Source organism: Eschscholzia californica, unplaced genomic scaffold (genome assembly GCF_041429995.1).
Source record: "Eschscholzia californica isolate CP2 unplaced genomic scaffold, dmEscCali1.0.p SCAF_3, whole genome shotgun sequence".
Taxonomy (NCBI): domain Eukaryota; kingdom Viridiplantae; phylum Streptophyta; class Magnoliopsida; order Ranunculales; family Papaveraceae; genus Eschscholzia; species Eschscholzia californica.
Genome location: NW_028238420.1, coordinates 20,207,679 through 20,231,720, shown reverse-complemented (window position 1 = coordinate 20,231,720; position 24,042 = coordinate 20,207,679). Strand labels below are relative to the sequence as shown.

General features: G+C 34.5%; 2 protein-coding genes across 3 annotated transcripts; both read left to right on the top strand.

The window, feature by feature from the left end:
- The first annotated feature begins 3,964 nt into the window (after positions 1–3,964).
- On the top strand, positions 3,965–8,579 carry HB-3 (homeobox-3). 2 transcript variants are annotated; one of them, XM_086665031.1, is made up of 5 exons: positions 3,965–4,171; positions 4,452–4,752; positions 4,877–5,719; positions 7,394–7,626; positions 8,354–8,579. In XM_086665031.1, the coding sequence occupies exons 2-5, from the start codon at positions 4,626–4,628 to the stop codon at positions 8,357–8,359; spliced, it is 1,209 nt and encodes a 402-aa protein (XP_086521157.1). In that variant the 5' UTR covers positions 3,965–4,171; positions 4,452–4,625; the 3' UTR covers positions 8,360–8,579. The 2 variants fall into 2 exon arrangements, with proteins under 2 accessions (XP_086521157.1, XP_086521156.1); XM_086665030.1 differs by having other exon boundaries at positions 8,348–8,579.
- A 9,430-nt stretch (positions 8,580–18,009) lies between these two features.
- LOC147548938 (ras-related protein RABA1f-like) lies at positions 18,010–20,130 on the top strand. Its single transcript, XM_086671253.1, has 2 exons — positions 18,010–18,567; positions 19,401–20,130. Exons 1-2 carry the CDS (start codon positions 18,347–18,349, stop codon positions 19,831–19,833), a joined length of 654 nt encoding a protein of 217 aa, XP_086527379.1. The 5' UTR covers positions 18,010–18,346; the 3' UTR covers positions 19,834–20,130.
- Positions 20,131–24,042: the final 3,912 nt, after the last annotated feature.

Here is a 24,042-nt window from a genome sequence, read left to right as displayed (position 1 = left end):
CATGTGTTCTTTTTCTAGTAACGTGGAGCACGTGTGGCTTTTAAGCCTATCACGTGTGGGCCTAGCTCTGATACCATGTTAAATTTGTGGTCATCCAACTCAAAACCAATTGGCAATGAGTGGAGAGGACCTATACATTATATTTTTGTTTGCTAGTTATCCCTTCTCCCATGTGAGACTATTCTCATAGACACCAATGACCAGCTGAGAGAGCTTTGAAGTTGTATTTATCTATCACATAACGACCAATTTTTCCATTCTGACTATATAACAGTGAAGCAGGCATACGCAACTGACTGACGTGTTTAAGTTTTTTGATTTACTCCATTGCCATTGCCATAACAGTGATGTAATTGAATTTTTCCCGAGTCATGAAGCTTCTATCCAAAGAACACAGACATTTCAATGTGATAGGACAAATGTGAAACAAATGGTCCATAAATATTAAATTACAATAACACGTATCACGTCTATTGCGAATTAGCATTCTTCTTAGTTGGGGATTGTCAAAAGTTGGGAGGGTTAAGTTTGTAGTCATCCAACTCAACACCTTTGGTAATAAGTGGAAACGACCTAGACATTACATTCTTGTATGTTAGATCGCCCTTATTCTGTGTGGGAGTATTCTCACATGCTCTCTCACGCGTGGGATTTTTTTAGCCTAACACGTGTGACCTAACTCTGATACCATGTTAAGTTTGTGGTCATCTAACTCGAAACCAATTTACAATGAGTGAAGAAGGCCTAGACATTATATACGTGGTTGCTAGATCGCCCTTCTTCTGTGTGGGACTATTCTCACAGTGAGACCACTATTGGTTACTCCCTCGACGAGTATACATTCTTTGATAGATATATAGTTGTTCCAAAGTCCTTTGTGAGTAGCTAGATATGAAAGACTTATCTTTTTCAATGCTTGGTAAAGAGATTCAACGAAAAACCTGATTACCAAGTTTCCAAGGTCTAATTTCCTTGTGTTTGAGTCATTGAGGATGAAGCTTTTTTTATAAGAACAAAGAGGGCAGTAATTTCATTCATGACAGATTTCTTTATTCACCTTTTAAGCTTGACGTCCTAGAGTTACCCTTAAAGATGCTAATAGCTGATGATGTTCAAATATGGCTTTACAAAACTTGCAAAAAACTCAGAAGCCTCTCCGACGCTCGAGTCAGTAGGGTTTTTGCAGTTAAAGAAATGAAATCAAAGTCCGAGTTCAGAAGTTGAGCTTTATATGGTTGATCAGGGCTGACCTAATATGCTTATATGGGATAACTTTCCTTATTTATGTATCTTTCGGATTTGATAGATCTTCTCCAGTGATTTGAAGATTGTGTATAAAAACTTGATTTTTTGACATTTTTTAACCTTTCGCGGCATCTAGTTCGGTTCAAGCTCTCCTTAGAGCCCGAACAAAGCTTAGTTGATTTCATTTCCATACCTCATATCAGATCATAGCTTAGGTTGGGTAAACTATAACTCGAATTCGCCTTCCTGTGCCTTGAGCGAAGAAAGGTTCAAAGGTCGAGGCGATTTCTGCAGACCTCCCTTACTACTCCAAGACCTAGAGCAACCGTCTTACCAGGACCGACGTAGTTTATTCTAGAGTCAGAGCATGTCTTAAGACGCCTAAAAAACTCATACTAACCTCCCGATTCTGGACTTAGGTGACAGAGCTCTGATGCGTTCGCCTTCCTGATGACTTGGATATGAGTTGACCCATTTGTTTCTTAGTCCTTTGTTGACTTCTTAATTTAATTAGTCAAAGCTGAACACCTATTTGGATCGATAATAGCTACTTCTACTTCCTTAACTAAAGAATCTTTGTCATGTTGATCAACTCCCACACCTTTTAGAATAGTGCTTTAAGAGAGAGGAGGTGATTGTTTTTTTTTTTTGATGAGAGGAGGAGGTGATTGTTGATAGGTCATTCAGAAATTTGACTTTAGAACCTTTAATATTTTTGTAAAAGGCAGCTTTGTTGGACTTTGGCTCTCTATGTAAGGCTTACTCGAATTTGTCCGGTTTTGCATAAATAAGATTAACATATATTTTGTGTATGATTTGCATGATGTTTACATTAGTTTGACCGAATTATGTACACGATTTGTATAAATTGCATAAAGAAAAATGATAGCAGAGATAATAAAAGTAGACATATTCTAGATCTCGTAAGAATCAATCGTCCATCAAGAGAGTTAAAAAATTTGATAAGAGATACCAAAAAAATTAATCAAGAAATTAAAATTGTTGATTTTGTTCAGGTATAGGTATTAGTTTTTGGGAAGTTTTATAAGGCCTCCCCAATTTTGTTAAAAGGCCTCTCCATGAACCATTTTACTTGCTAAATTATCACTGAGGGGAGGCCTTTTAACAAAAATGAGGGAGCCCTATAAAATCTCTCTTAGTTTTTTTCTAGCTGTAGCTTAAAACTAAAATATTGACGCTATATATTTCTAAGTATGATTGATCATCACGAAATTGGGTGTTCCTAGCAAATTCATGAGAGTTGAATTAGAAAAGCTAAATGAAAGAGAGAGAGATGTGTGAGTAATAAAGAGTTGCAGGAGATGGGGTGGACAAAGGGGATTTGAATAATTGAGAAAGTGATGAGATGGCACCCACAAGAGTAAAGGTAACGAGTATTGCATGTCGGAGTTGCAGCGACACCACGTAGCTCAACTATAAATCCTACCTTTAAGTCTCTTTGCATGGGAAGTTGTAGAGAAAATTTCCACAAAATGGAGAGAGAAAAATTAACTAGCTAGTATTACAATGAAGAAAATAATCTAGAGAGAGAAAAAAGAAAACTTTGCTTAGCTCATCTTCCAACTCAAAATGAAACTGAACAGCCTCTTAGCTAGCTTCCTGCCAAACTCAACTACACTTTCAAACTTCTCATCCTCACCACAAATTTATCTTTGACTTAAAATTTATTATCTAGGGTTTCCCTTTTGTTCTTATTCAACTAAAGATGAAGTAAGCACTACTTATGTTGCACAATATTCACTATATTCCATCCATAGAACCCTCCTCCTCCTCCTCCTCCTCATGACCTAGCTCTTTCAAATGAATTCTTTATCTATGTATTCTTCATTAATTTCTTGTCAAAGTTCAAGTACTAAAATATCAGACCCATTTTAGTGCTTTTTATTGTATCAAGAAAAATCCTATATATTTAGATCATCTTTCTTCCCCTACTTTTGCAAGGTTGATCATTTTCATGTAAAATTGTATCACTATATACCCTTTTAAGTACACTTGTTTTTTTGGTAAAATATTAAATTTAAAAGTACTAATTCATAAGTAGGTAAGGAATATTAATTACATAAAAAGTACTCCACTTAAATTACTTAAAATTATTCAAAATTACTTAAAATTATTCAAAATTAGTTAAAATTATTCAAAATTAGTTAAATATTTAATTTACTAAATTAAAGCACTTAAAAAACTATAATTTCCTCTTGATCACTACAATTTTGACAATTACCTAATTAAATCACACAACAAGCACTCTTAAACTTTTGAATTGATTAATATAACATGAAACTAAGTACATTAGTACATATACTAATATTTTAGGAATCAACTTGGGAAGGACCTTTATAGAACATCCTTGTTCATCCCAACCATTATTCTTTATGTTTTCAGCACTAAAAGGCCATCCAAATTAATTAATTAAATTATTTAAGTTTAAATAAATATATAAGTTTATTTATATTTAATTAATTTTATTAATTTGAAAAAACTTGGTGATTAAGAAGATAATTTATTAGGGTTGAAAAAAACTTACTAAGTCAATTCAACATTCAAAGGATGATAATTACTAGTTCATTTGCTCAAAAATAATAAACCAAAGTTGCAATTACTGCATAGTATTTCCAATCAAACCCCACATTCATCTTTACTTGACTTTTCAAAAGCCTCACCCCCTATTTATTCCTGCAACAACCTTTTCTATTAGAATAATCTTGCACTTATAGCTACTTCTTCAGCTACCATTAATACCTTCTGAAAGTAAAACCAAATGAGAAGAGAATTCTCTCCAAACAAAACAAGAAAATTATAACTGACCCAGAACATCTTCTCTCTCTCTCTTTTTCTCTCACTAAAATGCAAGCTTAAAGCATGAGTTCTTTCAATGGCTTCCTTGCTTGACATGCAAATGAATTAGGTAGGTCTTGTACTTTTAGTAGTGGGCAACAACAGTGTAAGGAAGGGATGGGTCAATTTCTTCTTTCAATTTTATCTTGATTTTAACTTACTATATATGTATAAATCTTGTTCATGTTGATCTTCTAACAGGAGATCTTTGTTGGTTTACTTAGAAAAAAAAAAAAAGAATATTATATTGTTTTATTTCTTTTTTTGATTTTTTGTAACTTAATTTTCTTTGGGAGATGGGAATGATTGTTTATTAATAAATTGATGAAACTGAACTGAACATGTTTCAGGGGTAGGTGAGTAAGCTAGCTATAAGAAGAGGACTCAAGTCTGCCTTGAGTTTTCAGTGTATCATCAGAAGACAAACCCTAGTTTTCTTTTTGACATAACAAAAGTCTCTTTCTGTTTCCTATTCAATTCTCCTCTATTTATTGGCTACTAGAAATCAATACCCATCATCACTAATGGCTTCATCAAACAGACATTGGCCTAGTATGTTCAAATCTAAGCCCTGCAATCCTCATCAATGGCAACATGAAATCAACCCAACTCTCATGTCATCTTCCTGCCACAGATCTTCATACACTTCAGGTAATATCTATCTACAACTAATAACTAACAAGAATAATCAATCAAACTCTTTATGTTTTCTTACACAGGCCAGAGTTATAATTTTGACCTAAAACTAATGAGGTTGTTTTTGACATGCCAATAGGTTGTGAAGAGCGAAGCCCTGAGCCGAAACCTCGTTGGAACCCTAAACCTGAGCAAATTAGAATTCTTGAAGCAATCTTCAACTCTGGAATGGTTAACCCACCAAGAGACGAGATTAAAAAAATAAGAGCTCAATTACAAGAATATGGTCAAGTTGGTGATGCAAATGTCTTCTATTGGTTTCAAAATAGGAAATCAAGAAGCAAACACAAACAAAGAAATCTCCAAACTGCTTCCAAATCATCTTCATCAAATGTAGTTCATCAACATCAGTCTTCTCCTGTTTCCCTAACAGCACCTTCATCTTCTTCGTCTTCTTCGGAGAAAACTTCTCCCAAGCAAGTCGACAAGAACTTTCAACTGGGTAGTAGTGGAATCAATGTCATTGAAGGTTTGAATTCTCCCACTGCTTCTGTTAATCAAACATATTTTCAGACTAGTACTAATCAAGGAGGAGAATTAATCTCACTTGATCCATTTCGCTTCTCGTCAATGGTTCATCAACAACAACAACAACAAGAATTAGGAAGTAGTACTAATGTCTTCACACAAGGATTTTGTTTTTCTGAACTTTCAAATGTTGTTCAATTCCCTAATCAAGATCAAGAAATTGGCACTACTACTTATTCTGGACTTTTACTTGGTGAATTGTTGAATCATCAAAGGATTTTAAGGAAAGAAGAAGAAGAAGAAGAGAAGATGAAGTTGATGCAACAAATGAACTTTACTACCAGTACTACTTTTAGTACTCCCATTGTCACTACTACTAGCATGAGTGTCCCTTCTCCTACAACAACTATTGCTTCTACTACTCCTACTACTACTTCTGTCAATGACTTGCAAGGTAAGAAATTAATACTGTTTTTTTATCTCTCTTTCTCTAGCTTTCACATACATACTACTGCTACTATATATCATCCTAATTGTCCAACATTTTCTCATTTTTTAATGATAATAGTACACTGTGAAGCTTACTTTAGTTAGGTGATAACATGACTGTCTTTCGACTGGAGAGACCAGAGTTCAGATCTCGCCTTTCCCATGTAAAAAAATACGATGAAAGTGTGTTCTTATTTGCGGAAATGTTAACTATTGAATTATCTTTTGTAGATGTATGGGAAAAAAAAATGTAGGAGATCTTCAAAAGAATTGGTTGAGATGGTTATAGGGTATTGAGAAGTAAAGAATTTAACTTTGTTGATTCAAACCACAGGAATAAATTTAACACTCATATTGAAAGCATGCACTTGCAAATTTATTCAATCCCATTCTTCTTGATTCTAAATATATAATCAGCCCATCTTTGCAATCATACTTTTGAATATGTTCATATTAGAATGCATGTTAGAGAAATACCATCAAACTCAAGTTATTTGCAAAGCTAAAATTTAGCTTACATCCAATATCGTGTGTAATAAAAGATTTGTGTGACTTATGGTCTAGTAGTTGTGCACGGGCTCCTTCACTATTTACTTAGGGTTCTTATCATGTCCTTTAGCTAGGGTTCTTATTAAGATTGTTACCAAAAATTTCATTATGTTTGTGTAACAATTTATGTGTTATCCCAATCTTGTGTTGTATCTATATCATATGATGTAACACTAGTATTAAGCATATCATGCAGTCCGAATGTAATTATCTTGAACAAATGATAAATTAAATAGACAAGTTATGCATATTAACCTTACGGAAGTGCTAGAATCACAAAAGATTTTGACAAAATCTTTTGTAATTTTAGCATTTTCCTTAACATTAAACTATGTCATAATAGTCTTTACTTTCATGTGATAAAACTTGCATTGCTGCACCAATAGTTGAGTCATAGTACCTCATATTTGATTAGATTATGCAGTAGTAGTATTGACTCGAATCATATATTTGGATGAAAGAATCATGAATTTGAAGGATTCATGAATTCATATTTGTTTGGTCTATTTGGTAACTAAGCGAAATCTTATGATTATTTGATATTTTTTTTGAAAGAAATATCGTAAATTTTATTTTACAAAGTTGAAAAATGTGATTTCAAGAGAATCTGTTTTATGGGAAAAAAATTCTATAAAAAAAAATAGTTTGGAAAACAGGGTTAAAAGCTGTGTGTTTGAAACAAAAAATTCGTTTGAAAAACAATGGTTTAACCATTCCTCTTGTTTTTTTTAAACGTTCGTTTGGCAAAAAAAAAAAGTATGGAAAAACACTTTCTTATGAAAACGATTATGTAGATTTATTTTATGTTTGAAATTTAAGTATGAAAATTCATAATGCTAGCAAATCTTATAAGTTGCGATTTTGATCATACACAAAATTCAAATTCATGAAGCCGGAGATTTAAAATTACAAAGTAGACTAAAAAATCAAGATTTAAATCATACTTTGGATTCATTTACCCCCTAAGTTCATTAGTTTTATCAAAATTTAAAGAGATGAAAGAGTAAGTAAAAGATGACTTTGCAAAAAAATAGAAAAAGTGAAAGATGACTTGAGCTTTCCCCTAATGATTTTATTTTGAAAGTGACAGGGTGTTTAGCAGGAGTAGGGGAATCAGGTGGGATAGGTCATTCAACTGCTATTGGACAAAAATCAACGGTATTTATAAACGATGTGGCATTCGAGGTTTGTGGTGGACCAATAAACATACGACAGGCCTTTGGATACGACGCAGTTTTAATCCACTCTTCGGGTCAGCCTGTTCTTATGGACGAATGGGGTGTAACCCTCCATTCTCTCCAACCTGGTGCACTTTATTATCTGGTATCTATTTTTACACCCACTTTCCTCAATTTTCATTTTTTAATTTATAAAATCAATTTTACATATTTCTCCAATTATACCATGCAAATAGATATCATCTCTATTTATTTTTCAAATAAGAAATCTTTTTCCCAATTTTTTAAAATTCTATGTTAATACAAAAGTTATTAAAAAGATGAATAAGTGGTACAACATGGCTAGAAGATGTTGCTCAAATACAGTCTAACCTCTTATTTTTGTCGTCAGAGTTTTAGTCACTTTTTACTGGTGAAGATGAAATATTTCAATTATTGTGGTCGAAATATTACATATATTAAAAATTGTATCTGTAATGGTCAAATACTTGACATACTACGACCACACTGGTCAAATTTTTTGACTTATTTCTATCACGTTGTACGGAATTTCTTTTTTCCTTTTTGCTAGATCGTACGCAATATTAATTGTTCAGAGTTTTTAGAAAGAGACACTTGGACCATTTAAAGTTTTTTACCTTTAGGTGTTTTAGGTTTAAAGATTTGAACATGTCTTCGGAAATGAATAAATTGTCATTGTAGATTTTTTTTTAAATTGTCATTGTAGATTTTTTTTGACAGAAACATCTACCTCTCAACTAACCAATGCTCCTTCACAAATCTAACCACAATGCAGAAGAAACATGTATATTGTATGCCTACATGCTAAGAAGTATAGCTAATCATGTAAATGTTAATGGACTTAGTTACAGGTATAGAGGATTGGTCGGATTGGATCAGACGGGAGGAGATAGATGATGAGATGGAAGTGTGACCTTTGCTTTGGTTAATCTATGGTTGTTGGTGGGTTGTTTTAGTTCTTCATTTTCGTATTTTACTGCTAATTGTAAGTCCAGTTAATATGAGAAACTGTTTTAGTTGTGATGCCTGCTGGATTGACTTTATTATTAATGGAAATTTGTGTTGAAGTATTTAAAAGTCTACTAGTCTTGGCGTTAGTTTCATATGGTATCTAGTCCATGATTTTTTCACCATATTATAACAGGACATTTATCCCTAATTTGTTTTGGTCTAGGTTAAATAAACTTGTTAGAACATCTCTAATGGGGCGGTTGAACTACTCTAAAACTTAAAGTGTCATCAAGAATATTTAGAGTTTTTGTTAAAACACATTCTTCAATGGGGCACTCTCTTTGACATTCCATGATGATGTGTGGACATTTATTGTAGAGACTCTCAAGATAGACGTGTCTCTGTGAGACGTCCTATGTATCACTCTAAAATTTAAACCAATAATAATCGTTGCTTTTTTAACTACTTTTTTCACATTGAATTTAAAAATGACATGTGTAGTTGTAAATGTATTAATTTAAAGATCTCCATTGGAGACAAAAAAAAAGTTCTGAATGTCTCTGTATTACCACTTAAGAAAGAATATCTCAATTGACACTTGACATCTAGGACTTTCAGAATTTTTCTTAGAGTATCCCGTTGGAGACAATCTTAACAGGGTCAGCCCTGACTTTCTTGTCGTCCGAAGCCCAAGTCAAAAAATGAGGCTCTCTGTATTATACAAATTCAATAAAATCTATGTAGATACTAAACATCTCTTCCATCATTCAAAAATGCATACATAATATAATTTATGTCCCTTTAATAGTGGCTTCATTTATCTCAAAAGTTAGCCATCACACATGGGTGCACCTTTTTGTGATGCTAATATGGGACCAGATGATATCTTGGCGAGTTTGTGGTTGGTTTTTCAAGACCCCTCTTGCTTTAGGCATCAAAGTTGTAGGGCTTCTATCAATGACTTGGAGTATAAGGTGAATTTAGTTTTCAAACTACATTTAGTACCTAGAAGCAGGACCTACTGTTATATTAAAAATTTTGGAAGTCCAGTGCAAACAAGATTCCTAGTAATGTCAGTGACATCGTAAAACATTGAATTTGAGATCTCATACTCCCTCTGTCCCAAAATGAATTACCTATTTTCAAAACTCAACTTTTTAAGGGAACATCATTAATTAGAGTTTGACTTTCAAAAATAACATAATTTTTCCAATTGTACACTCATTAACTTTCTTACAATGTAATGAAAAAGTTTTAACTTACTTTTAAATAAAATTGTCATTAAATTTAAAGTAACGGGTATTATTGGAAAGAGCGAAAAGTTCTTTTCTTTATTTTTAGAAGTATGACACTAAAATGGGATAACCCAAAAAATAAAATAGGTCATTCATTTTGAGACTGAGGGAGTATTTGATTAGAAGGAGATATCTCTGAATAAGAAAAACAGTTTTATGTTTTATATTATCAGAGAAAGGAGTACAAAATTTTTCGCAACTGCGTCAAAATTCTCAACATCTATTTATGAGAAAAATATGATTTGTTTGTAAAGAGGTTTAGTATTTAGAAAGGTTGAAAAATCCTAATTTTGGGGCAACTCTCATTTGGCATATCTTTAATATGACGAAAAACGATGTAAACCATCTAAAAGTGCGCGCAATGAACTCTTGCTTTCGGCGCATTACATCACTCTTGATTAAAGCGTTAGAATCAAATAGACGCACATGGAGGAATTACTCGAAGAAAAAGAGGAACAACTGAAGGAGTTGAAGGAGATGTCCTTCGACCAAGGTGACAATGCGAACAAATTGTCGGATAGGACAATTGATGTGGAAGATCATCAAGTCCGATTGATTTAGGGATCGTAGAGTTGTAGCTAGAGACCAACTACGATCGTCGAATTACGGAGTAATTCGCGGCTAACTTCGATCGGATCCTACAACGGGTTACACATAAGAGTGACAAATTGATCTAGGATATGACTAGTGGGAGTGAGATATAATCATGGGAGTGTCCCATAAACATATCTCATAGGCCTAAAAGGGAATTAGGCAAAGATAGTACAAAAGGGCCAAAAACAGGGTTTTTGGGCCTAGACCGGTTCGGGTACTTCTAGGACTCGGATTGGGCTGAATTTTGGAGGGTTAGTTGCTGATATAATAAACATTATATCTGCCAATTTTCGTGGTGTTTGGACACCTCCTCCTTAGGGAATTGAGAAAATACCAATAGTTGCTATTTTCGACTATTTCCCTAAATCTTATTCTAAAGGGTGTTTTAGGAAACCTAAAAGGAGGTGGATTCTTATTAGGGTTCCATATAAACACTCTTAGGGCAGAGAATAAGGTGTGGAATTTCTCTCTAAGCTTTCTTACTCTACCACATCAAGTAGAGAGGAGAAAGTGAGCTAATTCCCATTACTATCAATCTAGTCAAAGAAGAAGGTGTTCTTCTTTTCCAACCACCATTGGTGTGCTAGCTATACAACAAGGTGGGAGATCAAATTGATTGCTCGTGTCCCAAGTAGAGGAGCTACACTTGAAGCTCTTGGTCTTCTTCAATCAATTCAACTAGTTCGAGGGAAAAGCGATTAAGGTAATCTACTATCTCCATTAGATTAATTACTAGTTTTGCATGTGATCCTGGGAATACTAGTGTAGACATTAGATGTCATATTTCCGCTATAAACACTAGTAGAAGGGTGTAAATCCCTACAGTGGCGTCAGAGCCTCTTGCTATTAACTAGTTTTTGCTAAGAATCGAACTAATTCATATGCTTGATAGTTTGAAAATTGAGTTTATAAAAGTATTTTAAAAGGTGTTTTAAAAAGGTATTTTTAACTCATAATTTGATAGGATTCAATAAATTTTCAAATTGAGAATCACATTGATAATTAAAAGTGTTTTAAAAGTCTCAATTTGATTGAATTTCAAACTAATCCATGCTTGATTAAATTGATAGTTATGTTTAAAAAGATTTTAAAACATAAAATTTGATTAATTTTGAATTGGATTCAAAGATTTTTCAAAATTGATTTCAAAATTGTTCTTTGAAAAATTTCAAAAACCTAGATTTTGATCCAAAATTGGTTTGATTAAGAGTTGTTTTTTAAATTTTGGAAACTTTTGAAAAACAAAGATTTGGAATTTTAGAAGTGTTCTAAAAACAGTAGTTTTGAGTTTGGGAAACTCTCAAAACAAATTTGGAAAAATTTAAAAAGTTTCTAAAAGTTTTGAAAAATTTTAGAAGTGTTCTAAAAGGAATTTCAAAAATTTAAGAAAAGTTTTAAAATTGGAAAATAGCAACTTAAAGTTGCATAAGAAAAAAAAAAAAAAAAAAAAATTTCTTTTTGGAAACTAGGGTTTTGAAAAAGCCTAGTGTCCGGCCAGGAAGCTTCCTGGCCGGACCAGAAGCTCCTGGATGCGTCCTCTGGACGCGTCCAGAGCAGCTGCTGAGACGCGTCTTGAAGACGCGACCAGCAGCTGCGACAGAAGCTTCTTGACGCGTCTTGAAGACGTTTAGATTCCAATTTCCGTTCATTATGAGTTGGGAAACCCTATTTAAAGTGCATCCTTTCTCGTTCGTAATCGGAGGTGGATGATTTGGGGGCCTAAATCAAAGTAAAATTAGGGGCCCTCTATACACTAGTTATAGAAAAAGAAATTACCGTAACAATTAAATTTAGTACGAAAAGAAGTGTCTCTTAAGAGCATCTTTAGGATCTTCATCTCTTGAAACTATAATGGGTCCGCTTTCAATTAAAAAGTCCCTTGATGGTTGATGAATTGTTTTCCAACTAGCTGGATCACTAAAATCTTTATTGGCATTCGTGTTCTCTATATCTTCACCAATTTCTCGTTCACTAGTTTTTCGCCAACATTTTCGTATCTATGTTCTTTTTTTTGTTGAAAGTCGTATCTATGTTCTTCCGTTATAGTTTCTTTTTCATTTATATCATGACGTCCAACATCTTCATGAGCAATTTCTTTGACCACATTTCTTCTACTAGATTCTTCAATCACAATTGTACGTTCTTCACTAGAATTATACTCGAGTTTTTTAGTTGTCGTAAAATCTATATAACAAATGACATAGGTTTTGGTGCCATGTAATAACCTAAGTTTATAAATCTCGGTCGTCCAATTTCCTTTTGTAAATCATGACCCTTCTTTTTAAAGAGTCTTTGAAAAGATAGATATTTAACTGTCAGAATAACTACCCACTCCTTATAAACTCTCTTACTATTTTTCTTTCTTTCCTCTTTTCTCCCTTCAAACAACTCAATATAATTTCAATTATTATTTTTAATATATTTTTATTACTTCAATATCTGTATAAGACCAAAATATTTTATTATTTTGTATAACATAAATATAGAAATTTCCATGCCCTACGGGCACGGGCTACCCTAGTACTTATTAAGTAAACCTATATGAGATTTTGCTAATATTTAGTCTTTTTCTCTTTTCTCTCTTAGCACGTCATGATTCACACATAACTTCTACATTAAATATTAGTGAAGTAACTGAAGTAAAGTGCCAAGACTTGGACCTAAAATGGAGAAAAATTAAATTTAAACAAATTACCATTGTCATGTCACATATACAATTATACAGATTCAATGCCATATAAATATAAAAAAAGAATCTAGTGTAACAGTGTCAACAGTGTCAATTTTGTATATTTGTTACATAAAAACAAATCTCTAACCTTTTTTTTGTTGAAAGGACAAACCTCAAACCTTATATGAAAGAATTAGAGAATTCACCAAAATAGAAATAATGTAATGAAATTTAATGAGATAAGAAATGAAGAAATTACGGTTGTGGATTTACCGTGAATAAAAGAGAGAGAGAGAGAGAGAGAGAGAGAGAGAGAGAGAGAGAGAGAGAGAGAGAGAGAGAGAGAGAGAGAGAGAGAGAGAGAGAGAGAGAGAGAGAGAGAGAGAGAGAGAGAGAGAGAGAGAGAGAGAGAGAGAGAGAGAGAGAGAGAGAGAGAGAGAGAGAGAGAGAGAGGCTTTAATGTTTTATTGGTTACAGATTTAGGTGTCCTTTGGCAACCAAAAGTAGAAGTCATTTTACTTGTGGTAGTAGTTCTTTTGCTTTAAAAAAGTAAAAAAATTTCAAAAGTATATTTGGCAAAATTTTTACTTATAAGTAAAAAAGTCAAAAAATTAATTTGGTAACTCAATTTACTTTTGATAATTTTATTTTTCTTTCTCATAGAGATACTTGATTTTAATTGAGTTTGTTTATGATTTCCACGATTACTCTCTTATACGAAGTAGTGGTGATATTGGTGGTAGAGGTAGTGGTGGTGCCATGAAGGTATGGTTATGGGGTGTGGTGGTGATGGTGGTAGAGGTATGATGGTGGCAGCGGTGGTGATTGTGGCGGAGGTATGGATGGTGGCGCTGGTGGTGGAAGTATGGTGGTGGTGAAAGTACGGTGGTGGTGGATAAGGTATGCGAGTGATATTGACGGAGTTATGGTGGTGGTGGTATGGTGATGGTGGTAAAGGTGGTGGATATAGGTGGTAATGATGGAGGTACGGTGGTGTATGGTGGTGGTGGTGGTTGTAGTAGTTGAGGTAGGGTGGTGGGGGAGGTGCAATGCCTGTTGTGGTGGTGGTAGGGTATAATGGTATGGTAGAAGTTTAGTTGTGGTAGTGGAACGAAGATACAAGTAAAATTCATGCATGTCTCAAAAAAAAGTTACTTTACTTTGAAGTCAAAAGCGTCAAATTTTAACTTTAAGAGAAAGTCAAATTTTAACTTAAATGAAGTCGGTAATTTTTGCGTACCAAACTAATTTTTTGATTTTTCTACTTAAATATGCAAAAAAGTAACTTATTTTAGTGTTGCCAAACGACACCTTAATAAAATAAGGAACTAGACCTTCTTTAGGTTAATAGGTGAGTAGGTAGGTTTCCGTTCTTATGAATTAGTAAGTGGGTTTATTGCTCTCAAAGTCACAGGTAAGGCTTTGTTTGATACGTCTGTCACTTACAAGCCCACAATTCTTTATTTAACTTTTTACTCAACAGGTGCCTGTAAAGAAATCTGATTTTGGGGCCCTTTTAGAAATGGGGCCTGCTGATATCGAAAATTGGCTCTCGGTTAAATCAGCATGGAAAAGAGAGTTGATGCATGAAAGCCTCCGTTACGATGGTATATTCTGTTATGAGAGGAAAGATTCCCCTGTTCAGCTCTGCTTCTCTGCTCTACTCCTCTGTTCCAGCTCCTCGCTCCTAGCTCCTGTTCGTCTGTTCCCAAGGGGAGAAAACCTGCAAAAGGTTCGGAAACCCCTCCGACGCTCAAGACAGTCAGGGTGCTCTTTGCAGTAAAAGAATGAATGTTGATCGATCCTTTTGGAGGCGAGCTGTGGTAACTCTGTTTTTGGGGGTGATCCTTCTGGTATGAAGAGATCGTATTTTTGGGGGAGAGAATGTGTCTGTTCTGAAGAGACCGTCCCTTGTGAAGGACGACGTGGGGGGCCTTTTATGGGCGAAGTTAGGCCGACTGTGATTAGTGACGGTGGTGAGGCGGTGACCGTCAAACCGTAATAGAAGTTACCTCTTTTGCGTATCTAAGGTTTCTCTTCGAGTCTATCCGGTTCTTTGATAAGTGAAAGTTCCTAAGTTCAAGGATACTTCGTTGATATCTTGCCGGAGTGGTAGACTCTAAAAGAGAAATTTCCTCCTTTAAATACGTGGAGTCCAATCAGGCTTAAACACTTCAAGATGTGTGGCCGACTGAGATCTTTCTGGAAAGTCCGGGAATAAGTCATTAGGTTGCGCAGCGCTGATATCTCCCCAGTTCTGGGCGTAAGATATGGGCCAAACCTGTGGAGACCCCCCTTATTCCTTTAGAGATCCCAGGGCTGATCTGTCTGTGCCGAGGGCGTTTTGTGCAGAGCTGGTTTCTTCTGGCCGACCTCCCAGTTAGGGGAATGTGTGGTGGGCCATTAGGGATTTTAGCTGGCCTGCTGCCTTAAGCCGAGCTGTTGAGACTTCTGGTCTGATCTTTGACTCTTCAGACGTTAGTCAGCGTCTGGACATTTTATGCATCATCATGAGTCCCACCACTCCTTAGTTGAAAGTATAGAGACTAAGGAGTAGAAGTAACTCGTGTGTTTTACTTTGAAGGCCAGAAGTCGAAAGTATTACCTGTCCCAGAGCTGTATCGCAAAGCTCTTTGGGCCTTGCTTGGACCAGGGCTGTTTTCTAGAGCTCTGTCCTTCTATCGATATTCCAGAGGTGATTGATATTCATAAATTTGAGATCTTCTTTAACTAAGTATTATCTTTGCCAGAGCTGACCCAGTTGTGTTCTTGTTCTGACGCGTGGTTTGTTGTTCCAAGACACGTTTCGTCTTCTGCGCAAGTAATTAATTCTTTTCCATGCGTGATTTTATGACGTCATAGATTTGATTCTCTGATCACGCGTTTTCGGCGTTGATCTTTTGGGTCGTGGCGTACTTCAGCTATTGTGGACGCGTGGTTTCCTGAGAGTGGGGGAATGAATACTCTTTCCAGAGCTCTTAATTACCCCGCTGTTTACCGAGTAATGTGAATCATTGACGGCCTCGACCAGTAGTCGAGGGTTCATTTAGGGTTTCTTCTCATCAGGCGATTATTGCCACGCGTTTATATCTTACTGGTTCGGTGTACGTTAGCTTGCACCCTCGAGCCATGCTTATTTGAACCTCCGGGTTTGATCCATATCCTTACCTTTTCTTTCTTCATCCAGTCAGTTCTTTTTCTCTTAAGTTGTGACCTTCTTCCTTTCCTTTCAAGAAAATGACAACTTCTTCTCCCGCTACTGATTTCGCTGGTCAACACCGCTTCTCGAGTCAGATGACTCAAAGTGATCTTGACAATCAATATCAGATTTAATTTTAATCTAGACCGAAGTATAGTAGGGACTGTTCTGCCACCTCGTACGAAAACTATGATAACTCTTCGCTCGGAACTCCAATTAACTCACCGTTTGAACCACTAGAAAGTAGACAAACATACCTTTCCAACCTTATAAAATACACACCGAAATTCATCATCAATCAATACCAGATTTAATTTTAATTTAGACCGAAGTACAGTAGGGACTGTTCTGCCACCTCGTACGAAAACTATGATAACTCTTCGCTCGGAACTCCAATTAACTCACCGTTTGAACAACTAGAAAGTAGACAAACAGACCTTTCCAACCAAATATGATACACACCGAGATTCATTATCAATAAATACCAGATTTAATTTTAATCTACACCGAAATATTGTCCTCTATAGATATTTTATGGAATTCAAGATAAAACTAATATCTAAATCATTCAATCATTCTTTATAGAACTTATGTGATTACCAATACTAAACCTATCATGGAATAAATTGAAAAAGCCTATAAAAGAATTAGGAGATAGGAAATCTACCTCTTTTTGCTTTAGATGAGATCAAGACCACAATCATGCCTCTTTCTCTCTCTAGAGAACTCCATCTCTACCTCTTTTCTTCTTTATTAATTCATTCTTCCTTCACTAAGGAGTGGCTTGTTGAAGATTAAGAAGATATACCAACAATATCATAAAAAATACATAGATATCTTCAATTTGTTCATCAAAATCTTCTCCAAAGAATACCATTTCTCTCTCTAAGTTTTGTTCTAGATCTACAAAAAGGCTCTACGCCACTCTTTTATATAATCAACTCAACCAACCCTATTTTTCCTTCTAACCCACTTCTATTTTGTGATACTCAAGCCCACACTAACTTACTCTTCATATTAGGCCCAAACCCAAATGACCTAGAGTTTTGTTATTTCCACCTAATATGATATAAATAAAAAAATAGGGGTGTTACAAGTCAGGTGCGGCTCGAAATCCTGGCTCCGCCCATGCAATCGACAACTATCACAACCTTCTACTGACCAAAGAAGAAGAGTCATTTACTAGAAAAGAGAGGACCCAGAGAAGATAGAGAAAAATGGGAGGATAAAAAGAATTTAAATATAAATATGAAGATATATTCTGCTTTAGGCCCCCCATAAAAAATTAATTTCCTATAAAGTATCTACATGCTGAAGCCCCGTGGAGAATTATAGGGGTTCGAGTTAGGGTTTCTTCTCGGAGAGAAAACAAATTTATATAGTTTTGACCTAGAGGGAGATTCTAAAACGATTGTTACCCTACTTTTGGATGAACATGCTGAAGCCCCGTGGAGAATTACCCCATGGTCTGGAGTGGTTACGCTTCTTCTTCACGAGGCGGCACCGCTCGCGAAATGCTAATTTGGTCCCCTACGATTTAGTAGCTCACTCTTTAAACCTTTTAAGTTCGGTTTAAGTCCTTTATAAATTTGTGTTGTACACATTTCATCTAATGTTGTTACATAGGTTATGTTTTATGAAGCTTTTCTCAAAAAAAGAAAAAGACTATTAGCCATGTGCGTTGGGTTCCAAAGCTTCTGAATTTAGTAGTGGGCCCAATAAAAATGTTGTGGGCCATAACACTTTCCAAATGGCTGAGGAGGCCTTAAAAGCCCCCCCCTCCCTCAAGGCTAATTTGTGGGAGACTTGTGACTGACTCGTTCTAGATGTGGATCCAACGGTTGTTAATTAGTTACGTATAGTTTAACATCAAATTCGATGTACTAATGTGACTTGTTTTCCCAGCTTCGGTTTTTGCGCGCCTTCTTCCATTGTTTAGTTGTGTGAAATCCCCTCCAGAACAGAACACAATCTCTCTCTCTCTCTCTCTCTCTCTCTAGAATGACGAAGAACGAATGGGTATAATTCTGGTAAAGAAAAACCGCGTATTTCGATCTGCGGAAAACTTCGACATTTGTTTTGATCTAGAGAGAGGAGAGAGAGAGAGAGGAGAATTTCATTTCAATCTTATTAAATGGGGGCATACAGAGGCGACGACGATTATGATTATCTATTCAAAGTAGTTCTAATCGGTGATTCAGGTGTTGGAAAATCTAATTTACTTTCAAGATTCACAAGAAATGAATTCAGTCTTGAATCAAAATCTACTATTGGTGTTGAATTCGCTACAAGGAGCATTCACGTTGATGATAAGGTTGTCAAAGCTCAAATTTGGGATACCGCTGGCCAAGAGAGGTTAGTTTTCTTTTCTCCATTTGTTGGCATTTCAATCCTAATCTGTCTTGATTGCCACAGAAAATGATGGTTCTAGGGTTTGATGGAATTGAAAATTCTCCTCTGTAATTACATGAATTGAGGATACAACTTGTGGTTTTTGTGTGGGTTGTGGTGGATAATATGCTTGAGAGATGATCAATCTTTGGCTTCGAACAATAGAGTTGTTTTGAATGTCGAAAAATTTAATAAGAAACAAGAAAAACCAGGTAGGCTTGTAATGCTAGAGAACAAGAAAAACTAGACAGACTCCTGGCAGAAATCCTATGTGGATTAGGATTTCTGTCATTCGTGTTTTCTATGGTTCTGATCAACTAAACAATGAATCATGGAAAGCGACATAGCATTTCTTCCGGGAGTCTGCCGAGTTTTTCTTGGTCTCTAGCATTACTCATGAATGTCAATCTCTATGCCTTCGACTGCAATCTAAGTTCTTGAGAAATAGTGAGAGAGAGTTTTGTTACCATTATCTCATTATCTCCATTGGTCTGCCATATATATGCACCGATTAATGTAACAGCTAGCCAGGTCCATCATACCTTTTACCACGATGAAAACATAACTTCTTATCATTCTCATTAGTGGAGTTGGAACATATATTGTTTTGCTTTTCATCCTTCAATTGTGTGTAATCAAAGTTGAATGAATGTGTTCTCTATGCTGATGGAGCAGAGATTCATTTTTCACACAGGTTATCTAAACCTTCAATATATAGCTATAACTAGTTAATGTTTTTGTTCCCGTTTGGTTAAATGGTGAGCAAAGTCTAATTTCATATCCTTTTATGCAAAAAGGTACCGAGCAATCACAAGTGCATACTATCGAGGAGCTGTTGGTGCATTGCTAGTCTATGATGTTACGCGCCACGTTACATTTGAAAATGTGGAGAGATGGTTAAAAGAACTCCGAGATCACACTGATGCCAATATTGTAATAATGCTGGTGGGAAATAAAGCAGATCTTCGTCATTTACGGGCAGTTTCTGTTGAAGATGCAAAAGCTTTTGCAGAAAGAGAGAACAACTTCTTCATGGAGACATCTGCATTGGAATCAATGAATGTCGAAAATGCTTTCACAGAAGTCCTTAGCCAGATTTATCGTGTCGTTAGCAGAAAAGCTCTTGATATTGGAGATGATCCAGCAACATTACCCAAAGGACAGACTATTAATGTGGGATCAAGGGATGATGTGTCGGCCGTTAAGAAGGCTGGATGTTGCTCTTCTTGATCTAACGAGGTGACTATTGAACCCCAACTGATACTCTGTTTCTACATAATTGTTGCTTCTCCGCTAGACTTAATTGTTCATTCTCGGCTAGAGTTTTTCATTTTAAAAAATCCATTGAGAACAGAGTGAACTAAATTGTAGAGGACTCTTATGTTACCTTACCTATTCCTGATCAAGCTGTTTATTCGATCAATCAAATATTGATTACGTAAGTCTTGTTTCTATACAGGGTACTGTGTATTTGTTTGGATCATATTTGAATGTGTCGAATTGAATTATAAAGTTTCTCTTTGATTACCGATGCCGGAAAATGTTTCTGTCCTCAGTGCCTACTCAACATGTCAATGCCATGTCTGATTTAAACTCCACCTTCAACAAAAAATTCTCTTCAAAAATATAAATCTTGCTTGATGGTATTCAAACATATCTTCGAGTTCTGATCATTGACCAAAAATATCAGAACTTTCAACTCCATAAGCCATGCTCACTTTTCTCATACTGGATCTCAATGTTTATGTCACTCCTCCAATTAACTATTCTATCTGATGGGGATTTGTACAATGACCGTAATGAATCTGCGGGCTTCTTTTGGTGGGGGCTTTAGGGTCAAGACTTTGTCAGCTAACATTGACTTAGGGGTGTATATTTGGATTTTCGTCCCAATATTGACTTAGATTGAAATATGCCCCCTAATCTTCATCTTCTCCCTCTCTCCGTTTTCTATTTCACCCTCTTCTTCTCTCTATTTCTTTCTCTCGGTCTTTGGTAAAGGGACCTGTATCTAGTGTATTGGGACACAATTAGTAAAGGGACATTAGTCCGTTTAGTAAAGAGAGATTTTTCTCAAAAAAACTAAATAAATCGTTATTATACACTTTAATATGACAATATTGAAAATAATGTAACATTTAAAATTAACCACAAAAAAAAAAATTTAATAATTAAGATCTCTTTCTCTACCTAAAATATGGAACAAATGATGAAGTAAAATTTGACAAAAATGTTTCGGACAAAGTAATCGAAATATGCCCAAAATTTCAACCAGTATGGTCGAAATATGCGCAAAATTTCGACCATTATGGTCGGAATATGACTATTGGTCGACATATTCAACATATTTCGACATAAGTTGTTGAAATATGTCCAATATTTCGACCACAGTGGTTGAAATTCTAGCGACAAAAAAATAAAGCAACCATGGTAGCCGAAATATTTACATTTCGAGAGAAATCTTCACCAACATTTTACACTTATAGGATTAAATAATAAGGCCAGCGCTTTGGGAAAGCTAAATAGTTTCCGGGGTGTGAAGACTCGGTAAAAAATTGGTCAATTTTGGTTGACAATTTTATTTAGGGGGAAAGCAACATAGCTTCTCCACCTCACCTCTTTATCTTCTCCGATTAGGTCGCCGGCCGGGAAATTTTCCGGCCGGCGACCATGAAAAAAAAAAAATTCACTCTCTCTCTCTCTAGAAACTCCGGCGAAGGGGTTTCCCTTCGCCGGAGTTCCGGTCTGTTGAAGAACTCCGACGAAGGGAAACCCCTTCGCCGGAGTTTCTAGAGAGAGAGAGAGAGTGAAAATATATATATTTTTTTTTCATGGTCGCCGGCCGGAAAATTTTCCGGCCGGCGACCTAATCGGAGAAGACAAAGAGGTGAGGTGGAGAGAGAGTGAGGTGAGGTGGAGTGTTTTTTTTTATCTCCCCTTAAAATTTATTTCCCCGGAAAATTTCTAAAAATGTACACATTCCCTTTAAAATTTCACACCCGGAAACCATTTAGCTTTCCCCAAAGCATGGCCAATAATAAATGTGTTACATAAGAAAGAAAGAGATGAGACCAACTTAGTAAATAAGAATGTACTAGTGTTTATAGGTGATGGTTGTTTTATAAAATAGGTTAAAATAGGATTTTGTGCTAGGATCTGTGGATCTAAAGAAGGACATGAAAATAAAAGAAAACTCCAATACTTGTATTATTTTAATTTACGTTTTTATCCAAATAAAAATTAATTTATTCGATTTAAATCTGTAAAATAATGTCTATTTTCTAATTAGTAAAGGGTCTTCAAATCTAAAAATATTATATTTTGACAATGTCCCTATAGCATTTATCCGGGTCCCTATACTAAACACCCTTTCTCTCCTTCTCACACTGTCTCTCTCTAGTTCTTTGTTTCACCCTCGCTCCTTCTTTATATATATACTAGTTATAACCCGTGCCCCTAGGGCACAGACGTTTATGTTTGACAAATAACAAAAAGTAATACTTTTGGGTCGATGAACACGAAAACGAAGTATATTACATTTACAAACAATAAGAAACAAAAAGAACATTAACGAACGCAAGAAATCTGGAACAAAAAATTTAATATAAGTTAATAGTTTTTAAACCAAAAGTGTCTAAAATCGATAATTGGTGTTAAAAACAGAACAAAAATTTCATAAAAGTTTACAAGTCATCTAGTGGAGGTAAGAATTTATTTTACTTTTACAAGAGGTAATTCGAATTGTTCAAAGAATCGATGGAAAGTTATATTTTTATGAAATTTAAAGAAGAAAATCAAGAAAGATTTTAGAACAAAGAAAATCCCATTAAAGAATCACTATAAAGATAAATGGGTACCTTTTGGTTTACATAATTTGTAAAGTCTAGTTAAAATATCATAACACTAGCAACTACTTACTCATCTCAAAAAAATTGAAAAGTAAAATAGTAAATTCAAATCGTAAAATCGGAAAAAGAATAACAATCTACTCTTCAAAAGACATGTTCTTCAAATCTAGGAGAAACGATACATAAAGATTAAAAACAAGACTTCAAATAAATAATTTTTTCACTTGCGAAAGATTAACATAGAAAAAAAAATATCATAGATTGATAAAGAAAGAGATACATGTACAAATTAAGAGAGAGAGATTTATCATTTATCCTAGATTATGTTTACAATTAAACATTTCAGTAAACTTATGGAGAATACACAATATCAATAAAACAAGTTATATATACTGAATTTTATGTATTAATCATACAGTCAAATCTTAAAAAAAAATATTCACTTGCAAAAGATTAACATAGAAAACTAAAATAACATAGATTGATAGAGAAAGGGATATAAGTAAATAGAGATTTATCATTTATCACCAAGTGTATTTACAATTAAACATTTCATTGAACTTATACAGAATACAGAAAATGCTAATTAAACATTATCAAGATTAAAAAAAACTAATACTAAATCGACAAAATTTATGTAGTAAATCATACATTACCAATTTAATATTAACAAAAAAAAAGTAATACTAAATCAACTAAGAAAAACTATCAATTAAGAAAATCTAATTTCGAACCATTTTGTTGTCGATAGAGATTTCTTTTACTAACAAATGAGAAATGTTGTAAGTGAGAGAGAGAGAGAAAAAATAAATAAGAAAGAAATATCCTAGGATGAAAATATATATAAAGAGAGGAGTGAGGAATATGATCCATTAATCTTCTTCTTTTATAACCGAAGGACAATTACTTTTTGGGAAATTATGAAGATAGAAAGGTTTTGAGAGAGATATAAAGAGTTATAATTTAAGAAGATATTAGGGATCAAGATCTAAGGGCTACGATTTCATAACCTAAACACAATTAATATTTAAAAAGTTATGGAGATAATAAATTGTCAAGATGGTCATTAGAATAAAATTAAGGATTTTTGAGTTTAAGGTCCAAAAATAAGAGGGGTAATTAGTCACATATCAACTCCTAAATCAATATACATAATAAAACCAAAATAAACCGAAAATGTAAAATAAGTCAAAAAATTAACTATTTGGTGGGACCCATGCATCAATCCTTTAATTATGTCTCATTTTTGCCATTCATAAATATTTTTTAACCATTGGTAAACCAAAGGTTTCTAATGGTTGAGTTAATACAATTGTTCTTTCCATAAATTTTATGAAAGAATATTTATGGTGGATATTTAATGTCAATCTTTATTTTCAAAATTTATATTTTTCTAAAGTAACATACCAAATCGATGGATATTTACCTAAAACGAGTTTCTCTCTCCCAAAAACGAGTTCTTCTTTTTGTAACTCTATGTTCTTTGAATTCAAGAAAATATATTATTTCCAAAACTTATATTTGTGTAAAGTAACCTACCAAATCAATGGATATTTACCTAAAACGAGATGTTCTCTCCCAAAAACGAGTT

Coding starts and splice junctions, on each gene's coding strand:
- LOC147548938 (XM_086671253.1), top strand. CDS start 18,347: ATGGGGGCATACAGAGGCGACGACGATTATGATTATCTATTCAAAGTA. Junction 18,568..19,400: donor GATACCGCTGGCCAAGAGAG/GTTAGTTTTCTT, acceptor TTATGCAAAAAG/GTACCGAGCAATCACAAGTG.
- HB-3 (XM_086665030.1), top strand. CDS start 4,626: ATGGCTTCATCAAACAGACATTGGCCTAGTATGTTCAAATCTAAGCCC. Junction 4,753..4,876: donor CAGATCTTCATACACTTCAG/GTAATATCTATC, acceptor ACATGCCAATAG/GTTGTGAAGAGCGAAGCCCT. Junction 5,720..7,393: donor TTCTGTCAATGACTTGCAAG/GTAAGAAATTAA, acceptor TGAAAGTGACAG/GGTGTTTAGCAGGAGTAGGG.